At 44.3% G+C, this 24018-nt stretch overlaps 2 protein-coding genes across 5 annotated transcripts in view; one reads left to right on the top strand and one right to left on the bottom strand.

The window, feature by feature from the left end:
• LOC125520498 (callose synthase 3-like) overlaps positions 1 to 24018 on the top strand; it is a 93595-nt gene that overhangs the window by 47724 nt on the left and 21853 nt on the right. For all 4 annotated transcript variants that reach the window (XR_007288693.1, XR_007288692.1, XM_048685447.1 and 1 more), the window contains 8 exons: positions 14011 to 14120; positions 14192 to 14317; positions 14432 to 14500; positions 14589 to 14739; positions 15483 to 15615; positions 18340 to 18459; positions 18544 to 18662; positions 18769 to 18852. Coding sequence is in view for 2 of the 4 variants with exons in the window: in XM_048685447.1 (XP_048541404.1) it covers positions 14011 to 14120; positions 14192 to 14317; positions 14432 to 14500; positions 14589 to 14739; positions 15483 to 15615; positions 18340 to 18459; positions 18544 to 18662; positions 18769 to 18852 (912 nt within the window). In the remaining 2 variants the exon portion in view is untranslated. The remainder of the gene's footprint in view (positions 1 to 14010; positions 14121 to 14191; positions 14318 to 14431; positions 14501 to 14588; positions 14740 to 15482; positions 15616 to 18339; positions 18460 to 18543; positions 18663 to 18768; positions 18853 to 24018) is intronic.
• Positions 4017 to 13703, bottom strand: LOC125520500. The gene has a single exon (XM_048685448.1). It carries the CDS (start codon positions 6006 to 6008, stop codon positions 4434 to 4436), a length of 1575 nt encoding a protein of 524 aa, XP_048541405.1. The 5' UTR covers positions 6009 to 13703; the 3' UTR covers positions 4017 to 4433.

Raw genomic sequence — 24018 nt, 5'->3', positions numbered from 1 at the left:
CACAAAGGCCGTACGACAGCGTGCGGCAGCAGGCCTGGGGAACATCGGTGGCCGAAATAACGGACCGGCACACCACAACAGGATCTGGCTAGGGAGCTTCTACTCCGCCGACCAGGCCACACCTGGGAGTACGACATTTGGTCCGTGCACAGGGCCCCCAAAATCGTGGGGCCCCCGTCGAGAGAAAACCCGCTTCTTTCGATGCCTCCCTTCCGCTGAAAGATTGCTATAAAAACCAGGAAACCAACGTACGTATTTTTTAGAACAAGAAACCAACGTACATGTACATTTTTTTTTTGAAAGGAACACATTGTATTCCATTACATTAGAACATTTGGCATGTCGCCAACAACAGCATCGAGTACAAATTCTGGGAAATTACCAAGCCAAGTCTCAGAGCAGTCATTTTCCATGCCTAGACTGCCTAGACCATGCATAGCTAAAATGTGTGCTGCTCCGTTACACTCTCTATTACAATGTTCAAAGCTTACAACAATCAAACCTACGCATCTGAAATTTTACATCTTGGAATAAGGATCCCAACTTTGATAAATCATACTCTGTACTGTGATTGCCTGCTTCAGCATCATGGAATCGTTTCGAAAATTACCTGCTGGCATCCCATTTGATCGCAATATTTGTAGCAGTTCCAGGGCAAGGCTTCACTGTAGCGGGTCAGATACATGCTTCAGCTTACCCGCACCAGCAGCCAATAAAACTCCTTGATCATTTCTCAACGTGAAACCCCAGCCTCCTATTTTTGATGCCTCGATGAAAGCCCCATCTATATTAATCTTCAGGTTTCCCTCTGGAGGTGGTTTCCACTTCTGCATTTTCCTGTTGCTCTTCTCTTTTTCTTGAGTCTTATCCTTCATACAGTTGAAAAGATGATATTCCGCAAAAGATGAAACTTCCCCTATGGATCTAATTTGGTCGCCATTATTGGCTTTATTTCTCTCATTCCACCACAACCACATTAAGAAGCAGACTTTGAGACATTCACCCGGTTCTAGTTTAAAAATTTCCTCAAGAACCTTTTTTGAATCAGGACAATCAAGAAGTTTAGTTCTAATGTGTTCTAACATGGATGTTCTCCACAATTCTCTTACTTTTTTGCATTTCAAAAATATATGTCCACCATCTTCATCGAATCTAAAACATACTGGGCATCTAGTATCAATAGGCATACCTTTCCTTTTTGCTTTGTCCTTAGAGGCAGGCTGTATGTTGCAATTCTCCATAGAAAGTGCCTCACTTTGCTTGGTAGGGGAAGCGCCCATAACTTCTTCCAGTCAAAATCTGAATTCTCTGTTTCTGCATTAGAAGTTGAAGTTAGTCCTGAAGATGATTCTCTTACTACATTATCTACAGCAACCCTTGTACGCCGACTTTACCGAGAAGAGACCCTTTTTATCATAATGCCAAGCAAGGAAGTCACCTGTTTGTTCTTGAATAGGTATCTGAAGGATGATATTTGCATCCTCTGGCCAAAATGTTTGCTTTATTAGGTCAGCATCCCATTGATTTGTTATAGGATTTATCAATTCAGAGACCCTTCCTATTAAGTTTCTTCCTTTTGGCGAACTGATCCTCCTTGTACTTCCCCTTGGGATCCATGGGTCCTCCCATACACGAATGTTTTCTCCATTTCCTACTCGCCAAATGATTCCATTTTTGAGCAACTGTACCCCTTCGAGGATACTTCGCCATGAATACGAAATACCCTTCATTGGCTTCGCTTCTAGTATTGAACCATCTGGAAAGTATTTAGCAGCAAGAACTTGTGTGCATAATGAGAAAGGAATTTGCAATATCCGCCATGCTTTCCTGGCCAACATGGCCATGTTAAAGTAGTGCAGGTTCCTGAATCCTAATCCACCTTCTGCCTTTGGTTTTGATATTATGTCCCAACTCACCCAATGTATCTTATTTGTTTTATCCATCTGACTCCACCAGTACCTCCCGATTATTGCACTTAACTCTTCACAAAAGGATTTTGTCAAGTCAAAATAGGCCATTGCGTATACTGGTATAGCCTGTGCTACAGCTTTGATCAATACTTCCTTGCCAGCCTTTGATAAGAGCTTTTCTTTCCATCCATGTATTATTTTCCATACTTTCTCTTTTATGTAATTGAAAGCCCTTGCTTTGTTCTTCCCAATATATACCGGCAGGCCTAAATACTTCCCTCTAAACCCTTCAAGATTTATCCCCAGAATTCTCTTCATCTCATTCCTCTTGCTTCTAATAGTGTTTTTGCTAAATAGAATGGCTGACTTCTCTTTATTGATCATTTGCCCAGAACATGCTTCATAAGTGCGTAGGATATTATTCACTTCCCGCGCTGCATTTGCATTTGCCTCCATCAACAGAAGTGAATCATCAGCGAACAGAAGGTGACTCACACTTGGGGCTCGTCTACATATTTGTATCCCCTTTAGTCTTCCATTAGCTTCAGCTTCGTTAAGTAGGGCGGAGAAACCTTCTGCGCATATCAGAAATAGATATGGGGAAAGAGGGTCTCCCTGACGCAGTCCTCTTTGTGGGATAATTACATCCGTGACTCCCCTATTCACCTTAATCTGGTACTTCACAGTGGTGACGCACTTCATAATCAGTTTGACCCAGTTTTTGTTGAAGCCCATCTTTGTCATCATGTCATGCAGGAACCTCCATTCGACCCTGTCATATGCTTTGCTCATGTCCAGCTTTATGGCTGCATAGGCATTTGCACTATTCCTTTTCCTCTGTAAAAAATGTGTTAGTTCATAGGCCAATAAAATATTATCAGTGATAATACGACCTGGTACAAATGCGCTTTGATTGGGTCCTATGATGTCTGGTAAGATATACTTTAATCTATTTGTTATTACCTTGGACACCATCTTGTAGAGGACATTGCAAAGGCTGATCGGCCTATAGTCATTTATTTTTTCCGGCCTTGGTGTTTTTGGTATAAGCACCACCATCGTATTATTCCATTCCTCTGGCATCTCTCCCCCATTAAGTACATTCAACACCTCCCTCGTTATTTGGTCACCCATGATATGCCAAAACTTTTTGAAAAATATAGCAGGCATTCCATCAGGTCCAGGTGCTTTGAGATCCCCAATGTCGAGAAGTGCCTTCTTCACTTCTTCCTCTGTGTATTGGGCACACAACATATCATTTATGCCTTCGTGTACTCTTGGAGTAATTGCTTCTAGGATGCATGTATTATTATGCTCAGCCGTGGAGGAGAAAAGGCTATAAAAGTAGCCTGAAATGTGTTCTTTCATAGAGTCTTCGTCCTCCATCCATCTATCATCCTCTCTTTTCAATTTTTGAATTGTGTTCTTCCTTTTCCTCTCGGAAGCAAAGGCATGGAAGAACTTTGTATTCTTGTCTCCAAATTGTAGCCATTTAACATGTGCCCTCTGTTTCCGGTGTATGTCTTTTTGATTTCCATTCTCTCTAGCTTTCCCTTCAACAAATGCTCTCTTGAGACTTTTTCCTGATTTATATCTCCTTTTCTCACTTTCTCTAACTCAGATTTCATTTGCTTGATTCTTTTCTCAAGATCACCGAGAACATTGTGATCCCAATATTTTAAGTCTCTTGCCACTGCGTGTAACTTGCTTGTTGTACCGACATCACCCATTCTACTCGCATTGTTCCATGCTTTGTTTACCACAGCTTCACATTCTTCTTCCTCTAGCCACCTTGCCTCAAATCTGAAGTTGTTCCCGTAGCTCCTTGGTCTCAAGTGGTTATTCCTGCTATCTACCCGAACAGTGACTGGGCGATGGTCTGAATGCCTTGGGTCTCCATTCACCACCGTATATGAGGGAAATCGGTTGCACCAGTTTTGATCACCCACTGCTCTGTCTAACCTCTCCTTTATATACTGACTAGCTATATGGTTGTTGTTTCACCAGGTGAACTTGTCTCCTATATAGCCAAGATCCCTTAAACCACATTCAGCAAGTGCTAGTCTGAATTTCTCCATCGCTGATTGTGGTCATGAGTGTAAAGGATTTCATTAAAGTCACCTACGCAAAGCCACGGTAGGTTGAGCTGTTGATTCAGAATACTCAGTAATTTCCAAGTTATGTTCTTCTTTTCAGTAGTAGGTTCACCATAAATTCCTGTAAATCTCCATCTGAAACCATCTCCTTCAGTTATCACCACATCTATATGATATCTGGAGTAGTTATGGAGTTCCACTTGAATATCTTTCTTCCATAAGAGTGCAAGGCCTCCACTTTTTCCTTCACAGTCCCTCGTCACTAGGTTATTCATTCCCAATCGCCATTTCAGATTTTCCATTTTCCTTCCATTCAGTTTGGTTTCTGACAAGAAAAGAATATCAGGGTCCTCCTGCTTCTGCAGATCCAGAAGCCCTCTCACTGTCGGGCCGTTCCCCAACCCCCGGCAGTTCCAAGCCGTGATCCTCATTTGGCCTCGCGGGATTGGTTCGCCAATCCCGCTTTCACATCAAATTTGGGTTCTGCGGCCTTGGTATTTGCTTCCCCAGTTCTCCCTTCATCGGTCGTGGCATTTATCTCTACTTCCATTTTCATCTTTTTCTCAGTGACTGGCTCCATGTCAATTTCCATATCATCTGCACCACGCTTCTTTGCTTCTGTGGCCATATTCACTTGAGTTTGTGTTTTATTCGCTCTATCCTGTCTCATAATTTTGACTGTTCTTCCCTTCTTCTTTTCCATTAGTATGTCACCTTCATTGGCATATTTCTGTAATTCCTTCATCTTCATCCCTGTCCTCGTTTCTACTTGATTTGTTATTTCGTTGCTTTCTTGTTGATTGATCTCCGTTTGACCGCATCCTTTTGAAACACGATTTGCTTTTGTGGTAGTGTTATTTTCCTCTTCAGCCTTACTCGATTCTATTGCAAGTGTTTGTTCCTTTCTAGAGGGCTCTTCTACCACTTTTTCGTTGGAATCCAATCTCTTTCTCTCCCCTGCTCCTTGGTCCTCACACTCCTTTAACGTGAAAGGGTTTGTCACTTCTTTTCCTTCATTCCTTCCTGCCCCTTCCTCGTCATCTCCACTTGGTACATTCCTTCGCCACGACGGCCCATCACTACCTTGTCCGCTCCCCTTATTTCCTGCACTATTGCTTGGCCAAAATTTCCCTTTATCATTCGAACCCCTACTTCTTTCTTCACTCGAGCTCCCCATGTAAATATTTGCACGCAACCATGGCCCAAACTGTCTGGACCCTGTTCTTCTAGATCTAGTTGGGCATGATTTCTCAGTATGTCCAATAATTCCACAGCTGTAGCAGAAGTCAGGAAGATACTCGTATGTGAAGGAGACAATTTTTTCCTCCATTTCTCTCTTCTTTCTCCTTAGTTCTATCTCCTCATCATCTCCCACAGGTATCATTACATTTTCCTGCTCTTGTTCTTCCTCATCGTCAATAAAAGATGTTACAAACCTCATAATTGGCACGGTGATATCTATTCTCACTTTGATCCGCATAAATGCTCCCATAGAATCACCACAAATTTCTGGGTCTACATCAATGACTTTTCCAATTTGTTCTCCTATCAAATCTCCTGTTTCTTTGCTCATCATCCCCATTGGGATGCCATACGCTCTGACCCATATCGGTATTGTCCTGAATTCATATTCATCTATTGTTTTACTAGGCATGAAATCTTCCATCATCAACAGGTCGTTGTTAAATCTCCATGGTCCAGCATCTAGTGCTTTTTCCTTGTCAGCTCTTTGTTGGAAAATAAACAAAAATCGATTTCTGCCCAGGTCTTTGCATTCCACTCCAAATAATGGACTCCAGACTCCCCCTAAGGTTCTTCCCACATGTTCTGCCCTAGCAGGTCTCTCTGAAATTAGTTTACCTACTGCCTGTAGCTTGCTCACCTGTGAGGAACATGCCTGCTTCCTGCCAATCTTGATCCCCTTCTTCTCCGCTTCGGATAGCTGCAGATTCTTGAGCTTGCCCTCCACTCCTCCAAGGTATACTGCCTTCAGGTCCCCCATTGCAGCTGGGAGCAGCTGGGTTCACCACTCCCGAGCAGTCCCCTCTACACCCCCAAATCCGCCGCCGCCGCCACACACACCAGATCTTGCTCCTGAAATCCTTTCTGTTCCTCACTCACTTATTCCAACTCAGATCTGTTCAGAGCTCTCACAGTCGCTAGAATAGGACTGGAATTAGACTCTAGATGGGAGGAAAAGGAATTAGGATTGTTGTGTGTTTATTTTGTGGAAGATTGGATGGGGATTGAACGGCAAGAGTTGCCGACGAGGTCGCGTACAGAGACGCCAAGAAGTCGCCAGAACCAGCGAGACAGCCGTCACGAGCGGATTACATTTTTTTGTTGTTGAGGGAAACGTACGTGTACATGAGTCGTGACTACATGGTTTCTTTGCTGCTTATTATACTGGGCGTCTGGGCTGCTAGAAACCCAAATAGCAGACTTACAACAAAGAAGGTTAGAGGCCCAATGGCACGATCGAAAGAGTGGATACTGATTGGTTGGAATCTGATTAAGGGGGATGACCCCACCCTGAAAATCAGGGGGGAGCAATTAGATTAGGCCACGTTGTCATCCTGTAAAGCTTTGTATGAATATGCTGTACGTGTAGTATTATTGATTGAGGAAGCACCAAACCGGTTGCCTCCCATCCAATCCCATTGACTGATCGTCTTGCTACCACGAAGACGGAACAGCTGAGGACCATGGTTCCGTTCGTTGCTTTGATCAATATTGAGGAATACATCGACGCTAGACTATGGAGTGTGTTTTAATCTCCACATGAGCAAGGTTCCTTATAAAAATTTTGTTATTTGTATTTGAATGATCGTGTCATTGTAGCAATCTTTACTATTTAAAACTAATTAGACTCCATCTGATCGATGATCACTTATAATTTCTGATATTTTGTTTCTGAATCTTCATCATGTCTACTAGAATTAGGAAAAAAAACAAAGACCAGAAGTCGAGGCTCGATCTCTAATGGGTGCCCTTGATAGATATTTGGTGAGAGACTCCCAACTATGAAATACTAGACGGATGCTCCTTTTTGGTAGAACGGGAGGCTAGCTTATTGCTTTGCTATCCCTTTACCTTTTTAGCATTAGTATTCGATAAAATGCCTAAGCAAGGTACAAATATAACATACCTGAAATTATATAATAAAGTGAGTGTAAGCTTTACACATATTAGTTCTTCTGTTATGTGAATTGTTTGAAATTTTGGGCCACATTTTGGTTTTCGCCCGGGGCCACCAATTTCTTGAGACGCCCCGGACCGTGCACCTGCACAGCGCCAACGGTCGGTGGAACTTTGAGTTTGGACAACGTTTTATTCGGCCATTTACTCCTCTAAAACGAGACCGGCTAGAGATATATAGCCCTTAGGAAGGTCATCACCTTCCCTCAATCAATTATACAATGTTAGGGCGCTACGGGATACCGTTCTGCTGGGGCCAGTACATCACAATGCAATGCCTCCTGATGCCTATCTCGACGATGTACGCTGTTAATGAACAAGTTGGGAACTTGCCGCCGCAGTCCGTCAGCAGCACATTCAACTTGCCAGACTCCGATTCAGCTCCAGCCCAAATTTGCATGATCACTGTCATAAGTTTGTCCTTCGACCCCAGAAATGTGATCCCCACATACCGTGTTGCATCTGTTAGAGTTATATTAATGATGTCTTTTGGCTTTTTGCATTCTAGTCTTTTGGCATTCTCCTGTAGCCTTTTCACATCCTCATGTATATGTATATATGTTGGCTTTAACCTTGTGATAATACAAGTTGCATCATAACATGGTATCATTGCCTAGGTTTTAGATCATCCCGTGACGCCGCAACTCGTCTGTCATTCTGATCGGATTTTTTTCCCGTCTGTTCGTCTTCTCTTGCTGCTGCCGCTGCTCATCTGGACTCCAGCAGCCTTTCTCCGCCTGCTGGTCTTCCGCAGCAGTCTCCATGACGTTGCTGGTAGCCGGACCAGTCCCTGGCCGACGCCCTTCAGGACGTGCTACTCGCCGGATCGGCTTCTCTCCAAGGTCTCCGGCCATCTGGCCGCTCTCCGGTCGTCCGCGCTGCCATCCGGCCATCCGGGCGCTCTCCGGTCGTCCGCGCCGCCCGGGTCGCCATCCGGCCAACCGCGCCGCCCGGCCCCGGCCAACCAGATCCTGGGCGCTGCCTACTCCCGTCCAGCTGCTCCGCCGGCCGCTGCTTCTTGCGTGTGCGCGTGCGCTCGAGTTCGAACCAGCGCGTGCTGCTCTCCCTGCCGATTCAATCGAGCCGCCCACCAAATCTGCTTTTTAAGGCTAGTTTTGTCTGTTCGGCTGGGCTAAGTTCGCGTGGGCTGCCTTTTGTCAGTTCGTTCGTTTTGGCTGAGCTCCTTTGTCCAATTACGTACTCTGAAAAAAAAATGCCGCTGTGATGGTTGCTCTTCCACAACTCCGCTCGCAGCTTCCGACCGCGCCTATGGTCGCTCTCCGTTGACTCGTTTGATGACTTCCGCACATGATTATGGGCGCTTTACATCGTCTCTTACGGCGGCGGCCGTATGTGGTGGTGGTTACTCTTCGTCGACTCTGCCGGTGGCTTTCACTCACATGCCACTCTCCGTCGCTCAGTGCATTGAGTGTGGCTTCCATGCACGGCGGTGGCCGCTCTATGTCGACTCCTCCTTCCGCGCACGGCGATGACCGTTGTACGTTGAGTCCTCTCGCGGCTTCCTCACGCGGCGGTGACCGCTCTACATCGACTCCTTTCGCGGCCTCCACGCGCGATAGTGACAGCTCTATGTCGACTCCTCATGTCTTCCGCGCATGACGGTGACCGCTCTACGTCGACTCGTTTCTCTCGATCGACTCTACACACGGCTTCCACGGGTGGTGGCGACTGCTCATCGTCGGCCTCTTCTGTCGTGTCCCTGTCTGCGCATGAGCTTGCGCAGCTACGATGCCTGCTTGCTGCTTGGGATTCTTCACCGAGAGGTTCTGCATGTTTCGTGACTGACTCTTTTGGCACTGAGAAACCATGGATTATTGATATTGGAGCATGTTTCCATTGACTTATGATTCTTCTACTTTGACCTCCATTCGACTCGTCGAGTCTCCCATTCATGTTCTTACAGCTGATGGCACTCCCCTCCCTGTAGCTAGTCCAGGCACTCTTAGCACTTCTTCATGCATGTTCCCTCTGTAGCTCATGTTCCTCGACTTACCATGTAGCTCATATCTGGTGGTCAGATTGTTGACTCTAGTTGTAGGGTCATTCTCGACTTTGATTCGTGTTCTGTTCAGGATCGTAGTACGGGCGCTCTGCTTGGTGCTGGCCCTCGACGCTCTGATGGTCTCTGGGAGCTTGACTGGCTTCGTCTTCCCTCCGTTGCCGCCGCCGCCAGTCTCACAGCCCCTATTGCTGCATCTACCAGCTCTTTTCAACATTGGCATCATCGTCTTGTCCATTTATGTGGTTCTCGCCTCTCGTCTTTGGTTCATAGCAACGTTCTGGGGTCCGTCTCCGGTAACGCTTCGTTGGATTGTCTAGGTTGTACACTTGGTAAGCAGATTCAGCTGCCCTACCCTCACAGTGAGTCAGTGTCTGAGTGTCCTTTTGATCTCGTTCACTCTGATGTTTGGGGTCCGGCTCCATGCGCTTCGAAAGGGGTCATCACTACTACATTATCTTTATAGACGTTTTTTTTCGGTAGACTTGGATCTATTTCATGTCTTCTCGTAGTCAAGTTCTATCTATATACAAAAAATTTACTGCCATGGTCCATACCCAGTTTTCCACTCCTATTCATGTTTATCGCGCAGATTCAGCTGGTGAGTATATCTCTCATGCGCTGCGAGGATTTCTTGCTGAGCAGGGTACTATAACTCGGTTCTCTTGCCCTGGTGCTCATGCTAAGAATGGTGTGGCTGAGCGCAAGGATCGTCACCTTGAGACGGCGCGTGCGATGATGATCGCCGCCTCTCTTCCGCCTCACTTTTGGGCTGAGGCTGTTACCACTTTCACCTATCTCATCAACATTCAGCCTTCTACTGCTCTACAGGGTGGTATTGCTCTCGAGCTTTTTGGTCATCCTCCTGATTATTCAGCGCTTTGTTTGTTTGGTTGTGTTTGCTATGTTTTGCTTGCTCCTTGTGAACGCACCAAACTGACCGTTCAGTCTGTTGAGTGTGTCTTTTTTGGATACAGTGATGAGCCTAAGGGCTCGGTGTTGGGATCATCTCAATCGCCGAATGCGTATTTTCCGGGATGTAACTTTTGATGAGTCTCGTCCCTTCTACCCGCGTCCATCCTCCGTGGCTTTTTCAGCGGAGGACATCTCTTTTCTTACGTTTTCGGATACACCCCCCTCTGTGCCTAGTATTCCTATTTCTCGTCCTGCTGTTGCAAATCCGACGCTGTCCTCTCATACGGATTCTTCTCCTCCATCCCATGACTCTCCACCTTCATCACCGATATCTTCCCCTTCTCCACCTTGATCATTGATACCTTCCCCTTCTCCACCTTCATCATCGATACATTCCTCGTCTCCACCTCAAGTGACTCCACCACTTCCCTCCATTCCTTTCCATTATACTCGTCATCCACGTGTTGTGGTAAATCCACTGACGTGCCATCTAATTCTGGTGCGTCGTCCTCCTCATCCCAGTCGACTTATGGTCTTCCGGCTCGGCCTTGCCCTCCCCCTAACCGCTATTTTCCTTGTCGATATGGTCTCGCTGCTGTACTTGAGCCTACCTCTTATCGCGATGCTGTTATTCATCCTGAATGGCAGTTTGCGATGGCAGAGGAGCTTGCTGCTCTCGAGCGCACCGGTACGTGGGATCTTGTTTCTCTTCCTCCCGGTGTTCGTCCCATCACTTGTAAGTGGGTCTACAAGGTTAAGACTCGCTTCGATGGTTCTCTTGAGCGTTACAAAGCTCGTCTTGTGGCTCGTGGCTTTCAGCAGGAGCATGGTCGTGATTATGATGAAACATTTGCTCATGTGGCCCATATGACCACTATCCGCACACTTCTCGTTGTGGCCTCTATTCGTCATTGGTTAGTTCCTCAGCTTGATGTTAAGAATGATTTTCTTAATGGTGAGTTGTGTGAGGAGGTTTTATTCAGCCGCCATCCGGGTATTCTGTTCCTAATGGCATGGTATGCTGTCTTCGTCACTCTCTTTATGGCCTTAAGCAAGCCCCTCGCGCCTGGTTTGTGCGTTTTGCCTATGTGGTGACAGCCGCTGGTTTTTCAGCGAGTTCTCATGATCCGGCGCTGTTTGTTCACCTTTCATCTCGTGGCCGGACTCTTCTTGTTCTATATATTGATGACATGATCATCACTGGGAACGACCCTGAGTACATTACCTTTGTCAAGGCCCGTCTCAGTGAGCAGTTTCTTATGTCCGATCTTTGTCCTCTTCATCATTTTCTTGGGATTGAGGTTTCCTCCACCTCTGATGCCTTTTTTATTTCTCAAGAAAAGTATATCCATGATCTTCTTACTCGTGCGACTCTTAGTGATGAGCGCACTCATGAGACTCCTATGGGGCTCAATGTTCACCTTCGCGCTTCTGATAGTGAGCCCCTATCTGATCCGACACGTTAATGTCAACTTGTTGGCAGTCTTGTCTATCTCGCTGTCACTCGTCCGAATATCTGCTATCTTGTCCATATCTTGAGTCAGTTTATTTCTTCTCCCACTTCGGTACACTATAGTCACCTTGTTCGTGTTTTTCGATATCTTCGTGGCACGATCTCTCACCGTCCTTTCTTTCCCCGCTCCAACTCATTACAGCTCCAGGCCTATTTGGATGCTACATGGGCTAGTGATCCTATGGATCGCCGTTCACTTTCTGTTTACTGTGTTTTTCTTGGTGGTTCTCTCATTGCCTGGAAGATGAAGAAACAGACTGCAGAGGCTGAGATACGAGCTATGTCTCTTCTGACGGCAGAGGTGACTTGGTTACAATGTTTACTGGAGGATGGAGGATTTTGGTGTTTATGTTACTACACCTACCACCCACTTGTCATACAATACAGGTGCTATCAGTATTGCACGGGATCCCGTGAAGCATGAGCTTACCAAGCATATTGGTGTTGATGCTTCTTATGTGCGTGCTGTTGTGCAGGACATGTTGTTGCTCTTCAGTATGTGCCTTCTGAGTTACAGCTAGCAGACTTCTTCACGAAGGCCCAGACCAGAGCGCAACATGGATTTCACCTTCCCAAACTCAGTGTTATAGATCTACCATGAGTTTGAGGGGGGGGGGGGGGTATGCTAGAGTTATATTAATGATGTCTTTTGGCCTTTTGCATTCTAGTCTTTCGGAATTCTCTTGTAGCCTTTTGGCATCCTCATGCATGTGTATATATGTTGGCTTTGGCCTCCTGATAATACAAGTTGCATCATAACAGCATCGTTCATGAGCACAAGGAAGTCTTGCCGGTGTACCGTGTTGCATCGTCGACGTAGCGGACACTATTGTCGGCGTCTTGCCGGTGGCAGTCTTGGTGAGCCCTCAAACTTGTGCATCAGCAAGCCTACTTATTGGCCACCGGCCTGAGCGATGTGTGCCTCATCTCGTTGCGTTTTTGGGCACTCCCGTGCCGAGTGGCCAACCTTGCCGTAGTAATGGCATGTGTCTTTTGACTTGTCGTCGCAGTTGACAGTGCGATCACTACCGCCTGAAGACCGTCCTCCATGACCAGACCAACGGAGCTTGCCATGTCGTCCATGATCACTGCTCTTAGTCGAGCCGTTGTCGTCCCACTGTTTCATTCGCACAGACCACTACTCCTTCGTGGGTACTAGCTTGATGCTGCTGCATCCATGCACAAGGTGCTGGTCCAGCTCGTACCACTCCTCAATGGTCTTGAGACGCCGGATTAGCTCACTGAGAGCTAGGATGTTGAGGTGACCAGCATCTTGATCGCACATGCCATCTGGAAGTACGCCTTAGGCATGAGCGAGAGGTACATATGGATGATGGCAGGCTCACCAAAATCGTTGATGCTTTCATCATTGTTGTGTCTGATCGCTACGTACTGCCAGTGAATCATGTCGCCTTGGCCTTGCACACACGGCTCACTCCGAGCCGCATTGTCTTGATTCTCTGCCAGGCGTCCTTTGGTCATGGCTTTCACGGTGTGAGAGTGGGCAGCATCTCCAGCGGAACAGACCATAGCATGCACTCCATTGCCGTGCGATCAGTCTCCCGTTCAAGCATTCCGTCATTAAACATGACCCATAGCTAGCATGCATCCAGCATGATCTTCATCATGAGAGCCCAGTCGGCGTAGTTCGTGTGAGTAATCATAGGTCATGCACCACCGGTATCGCACATCATGCGTTGCACGACTAGCGCGCCGCAGCTGTTTGTCGTCTCTGGTTGACTTCTCCTGCAGGCTGATGGGCCCCGTTATCTCCGAAGTCCTCCTAGTGACGAGGCTCTGATACCAAATGTCTGATGAACTACACCGTTTTACGCTGGCGATCATCGAAATTGGATAGGAGGGAGAGAAGAAAGAGAGCCATGGAGACTTTTTTGTGCTATGTAATGTCGCACAACATTTTCTGTTTTGATTCCCTTTATGCAGAGAATAGAGAGGAAGGCCCTGATGGCTGATGCGAAACGTCTACGGCGATCCTTGGGGCTCATTCCATCCCATGTGCCAGATGGTGCGGGTGTGCCCTCCGCCATAACCTCGAGGTCGAGCTTATGCATTGCATTACGATATCCAACGATTGGATCACCCGAAAACTGATGGCTAAGGCACCTATACAACTAAGACACGTGGCAATGATTGTGCAAACCTCTGCCATGGTACCTCAATACGCTGTCATGGCAGTCAAAACGCTGTCATGACAGCTAAGCTGAACCTGGGTTTAACTGCAACATTTTTCCAAAATGTTGAGTACTGTCGGAGCATTTCCTACTATCTTTTCACATAATTAAAATTAAACTAACAGATGGGTTGATGCCCCTTACTTGGGCAACTTGTGTTCTGCAGTGTGTTGACTCCTTATTACTCTGAAGACGTTCTTTTCTCCACACAAGACCTAGAGCTCCAGAACGAGGACAGGATTTCTATCCTGTTTTACCTGCAACAAATTCATCCAGGTAAACATCTAGTAATAATTGTAGCCTTCTGAACAGAACAATAATGCTTTTACTCTCGTATCCCCTCGCAGATGAATGGAAAAATTTTCTCGAAAGGATGCAATGCTTAGGCGAAGAGGATCTGTATGCAACTAAAGATTTGGAAGTGGAGCTTCGGCATTGGGCATCGTATAGAGGGCAAACGTTAACACGAACTGGTAAGCCCTCTCCCTATCATGGTTTCAACCTGCTATACATCTTTCAAGAGAAAGATGGCATAATATCGTGTTTGGAAGCTTGATTGATATAATAGTATCTGTGCAACCTCACAGTAAGAGGGATCATGTACTACAGGGAAGCTCTCGTGCATCAATCTTACCTTGATATGGGCAGAGATGGAGGTAATTCTTTGTGACCGGTTGCCTTTTTCATGATGACGTGATTCTTCGTGCTTCACGACTAAATCACTAATTTACTTTCTTTTTTTAGATCCGATGGAAGGCCTTCCATCTGATGCATTTCCTCAATGCCATGCTATAGCTGACATGAAATTTACATACGTCATTTCATGCGAGCGGTATGGTATCCAGAAACGTTCTGGTGACTGTCGTATACATGATATTTTAAGACTGATGACAACGTAAGTCTTGATTCTGATATTCGATGTTAATAGTCTATACCGGGTATATGACAATACTGGATTTTCCTATGAATCTGTCAATTAAGTCAAAATTTTCCAGTTTATTGTTCTGCACTTCATTCTGAACAAGGTGGTCGTAGTCTACATCTTTACTCTTATATTGAAGATCAATGGGCATTTGCACTTCACATCACAACTGGATGTGAACATTTGATGGCGTACAAGTACAACACAGAACAGTGGCTTGATATCTGTTCAAACAGTATAATATAGGATGCATTTCACGGATACAAATAGTATTTTGCATATATTGTCATTTCTAAATCGAACAGCTATGTTTGCATGCTTTAGTCCATCTGTTCGCTTTGTTCTAATCTACTTAACATACTTGCACTAGTAATATTGACCATTTGTAACCGTTCTGCTTCTTCTATTTCAATATATCTGTTTCTCGCCTACCATGTGTACAGACAATGAAGCACCAAGTATAAGATTTTGTAATTTGTAATATATAATGCATATTCTTAATAAACGTCATAGTACAATCTCTACACCTTGAAACATTTAAACATGAAATATAATGGAACTGGCAACTTGGACTAAAACCTTGATTTTCTCAATGGATAGACATATTAATTGAAATGGAGTTTCCTCGAAGCTGGGACCTTTATAGTAAAGAGTGTATAGTGGTATTCGTTCTGCTTACTTACTCTGTGATTGCAAATGAATATTTGTTTTCACAGTTATCCTCCACTTCGTGTTGCCTATGTCGATGAAGTTGAAGAGACAAGCAAAGATCCGAATGCAAAGATAGAGAAAGTTTACTACTCAGTATTGGTGAAAGCGGCAGGGGCCTTTGGGCAGAATCTTGACCAGGTATGGTTGATGACATTGTAGATCCATCGGTTCATCCATCATGGTCCAACCTGGATATTCGTTTTTTCATGGTATTCTTATACTTGCATATTCCTAGAGAAGTATCTTGAAGGCATCTTAGAAAATGCTAAAAGTTGAAAAGCACACTTACATAGAAGCCGATGGACTAATCAACACTTCGTTAAAACGAGTACTTGAATTTTCACTATTTCCCAAGAATCTGGCTATCAAATTTTTTCTTCCAAAAAGGAGATCTGAAGCAGAATACGGAACAAAAGTAAAAATGAACGGATCATTACAAGATATGAAGTAAACACCTAGGACTAAGTCAACTTCTATCTCAACAACATCTTCAAAAAGGGATAATTGTCCTCACAGAATCGTGGTTACATTTATGCATGCAGATTAAGAAAACAGAAGGCAGTACAGGCATATTAACATCTATACCAATAAAAAAAGGGGCAACTTTTCTATGTTGGGCATTTTTCAAATTCAAGACTATTCAAGAGCGTTTTGTCAATACGGTAAAACTTGTTCAAAATGAAATACACAAATTGTTTAAACCATTTAACGAAACAATGCATGTGATATATCATTAGAAAGCTAATCAATAGCAGCAACTTTTTTATTAGAATGTTTTCAGATTTTTCTTCGTTTATTAGCATTTTTTAAAATGACCAAACTACACCTTTTTTGTTTTTTGATTATATAAATGAACAATGGACTTCTCACACAAGAATTTTTTCTTTTATTCTCATCTGAAAACGCAATCCGTGCAGTGGTCGTACTGCTTGATGTTTTCAATTCGGACCGTGCTCTAGTATTTTGTTCGTAACTCCTCAATTGTTCCTCGGAATAGGGTAAATGATACAACTTTAGGAAGCTTTTGAAAAGGCCCAACTTTCTCTTGTTGAGGATGTTTTTTTTCCAAATTTGCAACGGCTTAAAGAATTTTTGTATATAGTAATACTAGTTTAGAATGATATAATTTTTACCCGATTATCGGAATAGAGCTTATGATAAACCATTGGATAGAGTTTGAATAGGCAAAAAAAATTTAAGAGTGTTTTTTAAAACACAAAAAAGGACAATATTTTTTAAAATCTTGATTTCAAATTAATTATCTTTAGGCCTAATTACTTGCATTAATGGCTTGATTTTTAAATTGATTCATGCTATGTTTCTATTCTTTTGCATTAATGGTTGTGTGTGAATGACTACTTACACATTCACCTCTAATTGTAGCAAAGATCAGTGGTCTAATAACCCGTTAAAATAAATTGTTGTGATAGAAAAAAATCGTTGGGGAAGTTTAACCGGAATGGAGGCGACGATACGAACTCACTATGGCATACAGGTCTCTGTTGGTTCTGTTAGTATGCCTAGCACAAAAATGAAACAGAAAAAACAAAACCAAAAAAAACATAAGAAACAAAAAATGAAAACACGTGCACGCATCTATTGGGCCGGCCAACTTTGGTTATTGTTGATGTTCTGTTAAGATTTGATTTGATTTGGATATGAGTAATGGAAGGCACGGAAAGTTTATATTTAATGGAGAATTTCTTAAGATTTGGTTTGAGTGAGTTAATGAATGATGTTTCGGGAAAGTGCCGATTTGATTGAGTTAATGCACACATCAAATGGGACATCCCAAATTTGCTACACTTGAGTGAAAAGTCGTCTGAAAAATGCTCACGGGTGCAATATAGAGTTGGTGGGAGGTGAGGTGGCGCTACCAACTCCCCCTTTAGGTGTAGAGATTGATAGTCTAATATGTCTGTTTTCTTCTCAGATTTCTAGCATATATATCTTTTTTATTAGATCATCAATTACTTTTAATATATAATGGCAATACAAGACTTATATTCATAGAAATTTCTACATCGTTATCATCATCAATAACATCAACAACATCAACAACAAAAAGGGTATTTGGACAATATGGTTTTGTTCAACTCACATAGTTCCACATGTTACCCTTAACGTTCTGGTTCAGCCTAGTTTTACATGCCCAAGTGTGGATGTGGTCTTTCAGCAAAGCTGAACCGCTGGCATCTCTTGTTTCTCCTTTTCTTTTCTTTGGCCCACTCAATTGTCTGCTTTCGCTACCTTAACAATGCCTTCAGTGCTTTAATGGACAAACCCTTTCACGTAGAGAAAGACCTGAACACATCATATTTTTTCTCTCTACAAATTTTCCAGTTCACCCATCACGAGTTTAAAGAAGGAGCATTGCACGTATACTCTGCATCCCATAATGTAGTCATTTCCAGTTTTGTCGCAAGTCCAGATTTGACCAAACATATAGAATAAAGAACCAACTTCTATGATGCCAAATTAGTATCATTAGATTCATCCAAATAAAGTCATAATGTACTTATTTGGTGTTTCTTAAGTTGACATTTTTTCAAAGCTAAGATAGTTTGACTTGTGGAGAAGTAAAAATCACTGCATAGTTTTACTGTATTGTTATGGCCAATCGCGCGTACGTGCATATAGCATACAAGATGACAGTGCATCATGCCGTGTGATTAACATCATGACTGTGAACGCCTGCGATGCCATGGTGGAAGTTGAGGTGGGACTCATTGACTTGGCCAGTGAGACCTTCCGTCGTGGCATAGTGGTGTCCTATTTTATAGGCACGTATGGAGTACAGAGGTTTTTATTACGTATTGCCAGTGATCAACGGTATTTACCTTGTGTCATTTTGCTATGCAGGAAATATACCGGATAAAACTTCCAGGTGATGCAGGACTAGGTGAAATAAAAGCAGAAAACAAGAACAATGGAATAATTTTTACTCGTGGTGAAGGCCTACAAACTATAGACATGAATCAGGCATGCATTTTTGCACCTTTTATTAATCTAGGATAATTCTTAGTCGTGATTATTCCACTTTGTTGCACAATCCTACCATAACAGGAGCATTACATTGAGGAGACTTTAAAAATACGAAATTTGCTCCAAGAGTTTCTGGACAAACCTGATGGATTGAGGTATCCATCAATACTTGGTATAAGAGAACATATATTCACTGGCAGGTAAATGCCCTGAATTTCTGTTTCCTCGTTAAATTTGTGAACATATTGTGAAATTGTGCCATGGTCGCATTTTACCTGGTCTATTATGACATGGTTGCTTTTGCAGTGTTTCTTCTCTTGCGTGGTTCATGTCAAACCAACATAGTAGTTTTGCCACCATTGGACAACGTGTACTCGCCAATCCTTTGAGGTGATTCATCTTACTATGATTATACTTTGTTTTTTTTTTTGAAAAGGAGGATGTACCCCCGGCCTCTGCATATGGGCGATGCATGCAGCCATTTTATTAATTATTCACAAGGTCCTTGCAAGGTAATGCATCAATAAGCCTGAAGCCACCATCTTGGCAACACCTGTCGCTACTTCTGTCCCCATGATGAAGGGGTGCCGATTGTCCGAGCCTAATACCAAACAGACATCGCACCAACACCTAACATCTAATGCCGGATGCCCCTTCGAAGCCATAATACTTGGACTGGGTTACAAACCGGGCCGACGCACTTTCTGTGGTCACCACATGCGCACGCTGCAAGGGCCGTCACCTCCTTCATCATCGATCCATCTTAGATCAGATACTGATGCATCGACCTTGCCAGGCCTTTCTGCCATCGACACCACCATGACGCCAGACAGCGTCATCCTCCTGCGTGAGTCCATCGCCACCCATCGGATGCCGAGTCTCCAATGCGCCACGCCGCCGAGATCCGCCACCATCAATGTGTAGGATGAAGCACCGCTCCACAACCTACCGACGCCCAACCACCAAGCCGTCCACATGTCCTTCTAGTCGATGAATGTCTGGAAAGATGATACACCCATGGGGGTGACGATAAAGACATCGCCATCATCCAATCTAGTAGGCCCCTCAATGCCTCCGGCGAGGGCTACGACGCCCACGGGCGCTGCCGTCAATGGTAGCCTCCTCCAGATCTGAGGTTTTCCCAGGAAACAATGGAGCGAGGGACACCCCACCATCGCCTCCAACGAGGAAAACGACACCCGCGGGTGCCGCCGACGATGGTGGCATCCTCACCCACATCAGCAGCTAGGCCACCATCTCCTCCTCCAGTTGATCCGCTGCCGGGAAGCTACCGCGAGGCAATACCTGTTGGGGAACGTAGCAATAATTCAAAATTTTCCTACGTCTCACCAAGATCAATCCAGGAGATGCTAGCAATGAGAGAGAGAGGGAGTGCATCTTCATACCCTTGAAGATCGCTAAGCGGAAGCGTTACAAGAACGCGGTTGATGGAGTCGTACTCGCGGCGATTCAAATCGCGGAAGATCGGATCTAGCGCCGAACGGACGGCGCCTCCGCGTTCAACACACGTACAGCCCGGGGATGTCTCCTCCTTCTTGATCCAGCAAGAGGAGAGGAGAAGTTGAGGGAGTACTCTGGCAGCACGACGGCGTGGTGGTGGAGCTTGTGGTATTCCTGCAGGGCTTCGCCAAGCTCTACGGAGGACAAGGAAGAGTTGGAGGAGGGAGGGGCTGCGCCAGGGAAGGGGTGCGGCTGCCCTCTATCTCCCTCACTATATATAGGGGACTCGCCCACACCCCTAGGAAACTTGCCCCCCAAGCCGGGAGGGGTGGCTGCCCTAGGGGAGGCGCCCCCACCTCTCCACGTTACGTGAGATGGGGTGGGAGGGGCGCACAGCCCCTTAGTGGGCTGATGTGCCCCCTCCCCTTGGCCCATAAGGCCCCCCAACGCTTGCCAGGGCCTCCGAAACACCTTTCCGTCATGCTGGTCGTCACCCGGTACTCGCAGAACAATTCCGGACTCCAATACCCTTCGTCCAATATATCGATCTTCACCTCCGGACCATTCCGGAGTTCCTCGTCACATACGGGATCTCATCCGGGACTCCGAACAACCTTAGGTAACCACATACTATTTCCCATAACAACTCTAGCGTCACCGAACCTTAAGTGTGTAGACCCTATGGGTTCGGGAACCATGTAGACATGACCGAGACGTTCTCCGGCCAATAACCAACAGCGGGATCTGGATTCCCATGTTGGCTCCCACATGTTCCACGATGATCTCATCGGATGAACCACGATGTCGGGGATTCAATTAACCCCGTATACAATTTCCTTTGTCCACCGGCATGTTACTTGCCCGAGATTCGATCGTCGGTATCCCAATACCTCATTCAATCTCCTTACCGGCAAGTCTCTTTACTAGTTCCGTAACGCATGATCCCGTGGCTAACTCATTAGTCACATTGAGCTCATTATGATGATGCATTACCGAGTGGGCCCAGAGATACCTCTCCGTCATACGGAGTGACAAATCCCAGTCTCGATTCATGCCAACCCAACAGACACTTTCGGAGATACATGTAGTGCACCTTTATAGCCACCCAGTTACGTCGCATTCCTACGGTATCCGGAAGTTGCACAATCTCATGGTCTAAGGAAACGATACTTGACATTAGAAAACCTCTAGCAAAACGAACTACACGATCTTGTGCTATGCTTGGGATTGGGTCTTGTCCATCACATCATTCTCCTAATGATGTGATCCCGTTATCAATGGCATCCAATGTCCATGGTCAGGAAACCATAACCATCTATTGATCAATGAGCTAGTCAACTAGAGGCTTACTAGGGACATGTTGTGGTCTATGTATTCACACATGTATTACGGTTTCCAATTAATACAATTATAGCATGAACAATAGACAATTATCATGAACAAGGAAATACAATAATAACCATTTTATTATTGCCTCTAGGGCATATTTCCAACAGTCTCCCACTTGCACTAGAGTCAATAATCTAGTTCACATCACTATGTGATTGTAATGAATCCAACACCCATGGGGTTTGTTCATATCTCGCTTGTGAGAGAGGTTATTAGTCAACGGGTCTGAACCTTTCAGATCCGTGTGTGCTTTACAAATCTCTATGTCATCTTGTAGATGCAGCTACCACGCGCTACTTGGAGCTATTCCAAATAACTGCTCTACTGTACGAATCCGGTTTACTACTCATAGTCATCCGGATTAGTGTCAAAGTTTGCATCGACGTAACCCTTTACGACGAACTCTTTTACCACCTCCATAATCGAGAAAATTCCTTAGTCCACTAGTTACTAAGGATAAATTCGACCGCTGTCATGTGATCCATTCCTGGATCACTCTTGTACCCCTTGACTGACTCATGGCAAGACACACTTCAGGTGCGGTACACAGCATAGCATACTGTAGAGTCTACGTCTAAAGCATAGGGGACGACCTTCGTCCTTTCTCTCTCTTTTGCCGTGGTCAGGTCTTGAGTCTTACTCAATACTCACACCTTGTAACACAGCCAAGGACTCCTTCTTTGCTGATCTATTTTGAACTCCTTCAAAATCTTGTCACGGTATGTATTCATTTGAAAGTACTATTAAGCATTTTTGATCTATCCTTATAGATCTTGATGCTCAATGTTCAAGTAGCTTATGCAGGTTTTCCATTGAAAAACACTTTTCAAATAACCCTGTATGCTTTCCAGAAATTCTACATCATTTCTGATCAACAATATGTTAACAACATATACTCATCAAAAATTCTATAGTGCTCCCACTCACTTCTTTGGAAATACAAGTTTCTCATAAACTTTGTATAAGCCCAAAATCTTTGATCATCTCATCAAAGCGTACATTCCAACTCCGACATGCTTACTCCAGTCCTTAGAAGGATTGCTGGAGCTTTGCGTACTTGTTAGCATCTTTCAGGATTGACAAAACCTTCTGGTTCTATCACATACAACCTTTCCTCAAGAAAATCATCGAGGAAACAATGTTTTGACATCCTATCTGCAAGATTTCATAAATAATGCAGCAACTGCTAATCTAATTCCAACAGACTCTTAGTATCGCTACGAGTGAGAAAGTATCATCGTAGTCAACTCCTTGAACTTGTCGGAAAATATCTTAATGACAAGTCGAGCTTTCTTAATGGTGACACTTACCATCATTGTCCGTCTTCCTTTTAAAATCCATCTGCACCCAATAGCCTTACGACCATCAAGTAGTTCTTCCAAAGTCTATACTTTATTTTATACATGGATCCTCTCTCAAATTTTATGGCCTCGAGCCATTCGTCCGAATCCGGGCCCACCATCGCTTCTCCGTAGCTCGTAGGTTCATTGTTGTCTAGCAACATGACTTCCAAGACAGGATTACGTACCACTCTGAAGTAGTACACATCCTTGTCGACCTATGAGGTTTGGTAGTGACTTGATCCGAAGTTTCATGATCACTATCGTAAGCTTCCACTTCAATTGGTGTAGGTGCCACAGGAACAACTTCCTGTGCCCTGCTACACACTAGTTGAAGTGACGGTTCGATAACCTCATCAAGTCTCCACCATCCTCCCACTCAATTCTTTTGAGAGAAACTTTTCCTTGAGAAAGGACCTGTTTCTAGAAACAATCACTTTGCTTCTGGATCTGAAATAGGAGGTATACCCAACTGTTTTGGGTATTCTATGAAGATGCATTTATCCGCTTTGGGTTCGAGCTTATCAGCCTGAAACTTTTTCACATAAGCATCGCAGCCCCATACTTTTAAGAAACGACAGCTTAGGTTTCTCTAAACCATAGTTCATACGGTGTCCTCTCAACGGAATTGCATGGTGCCCTATTTAAAGTGAATGCGGTTGTCTCTAATGCCTAACCCATAAACGATAGTGGTAATTCGATAAGAGACATCATGGTATGCACCATATCCAATAGGGTGCAGTTATGATGTTCGGACACACCATCACACTATGGTGTTCCAGGCGGTATTAGTTGTGAAACAATTTCCACAATGTCTTAACTGTGTGCCAAACTCGTAACTCAGATATTCATCTGTATGATCATATCATAGACATTTTATCCTCTTGTCACGACGATCTTCAACTTCACTCTGAAATTACTTAAACCTTTCAATAATTCAGACTTGTGTTTCATCAAGTAAATATACTCAACATCTACTCAAATCATCTGTGAAGTAAGAACATAACAATATCCATTGCGTGCCTCAGCACTTATTGGACTGCACACATTAAAATGTATTTCTTCCAACAAGTTGCTTTCTTGTTCCATCTTACTGAAAACGAGGCCTTTCAGTCGTCTTGCCCATGTGGTATGATTTGCATGTCTCAAGTGATTCAAAATTAATTGAGTCCAAACGATCCATCTGTATGGAGTTTCTTCATGCATATATACCAATAGACATGGTTCGCATGTCTCAATCTTTTCAAAAACGAGTGAGTCCAAAGATCCACCAACATGGATCTTCTTCATGCGTTTTATACCAATATGACTCAAATGGCAGTGCCACAAGTATGTGGTACTATCATTACTATCTTATATCTTTTGG

Source organism: Triticum urartu, chromosome 7, assembly GCF_003073215.2.
Source record: "Triticum urartu cultivar G1812 chromosome 7, Tu2.1, whole genome shotgun sequence".
NCBI lineage: Eukaryota > Viridiplantae > Streptophyta > Magnoliopsida > Poales > Poaceae > Triticum > Triticum urartu.
Note: the sequence above shows the minus strand (reverse complement) of the source record. Positions and strands in the feature narration are given on the sequence as shown.

What these genes read in the sequence shown, in the direction of transcription:
- LOC125520500 (XM_048685448.1), bottom strand. Translation starts at nt 6,008, where the DNA reads ATGGGGGACCTGAAGGCAGTATACCTTGGAGGAGTGGAGGGCAAGCTC.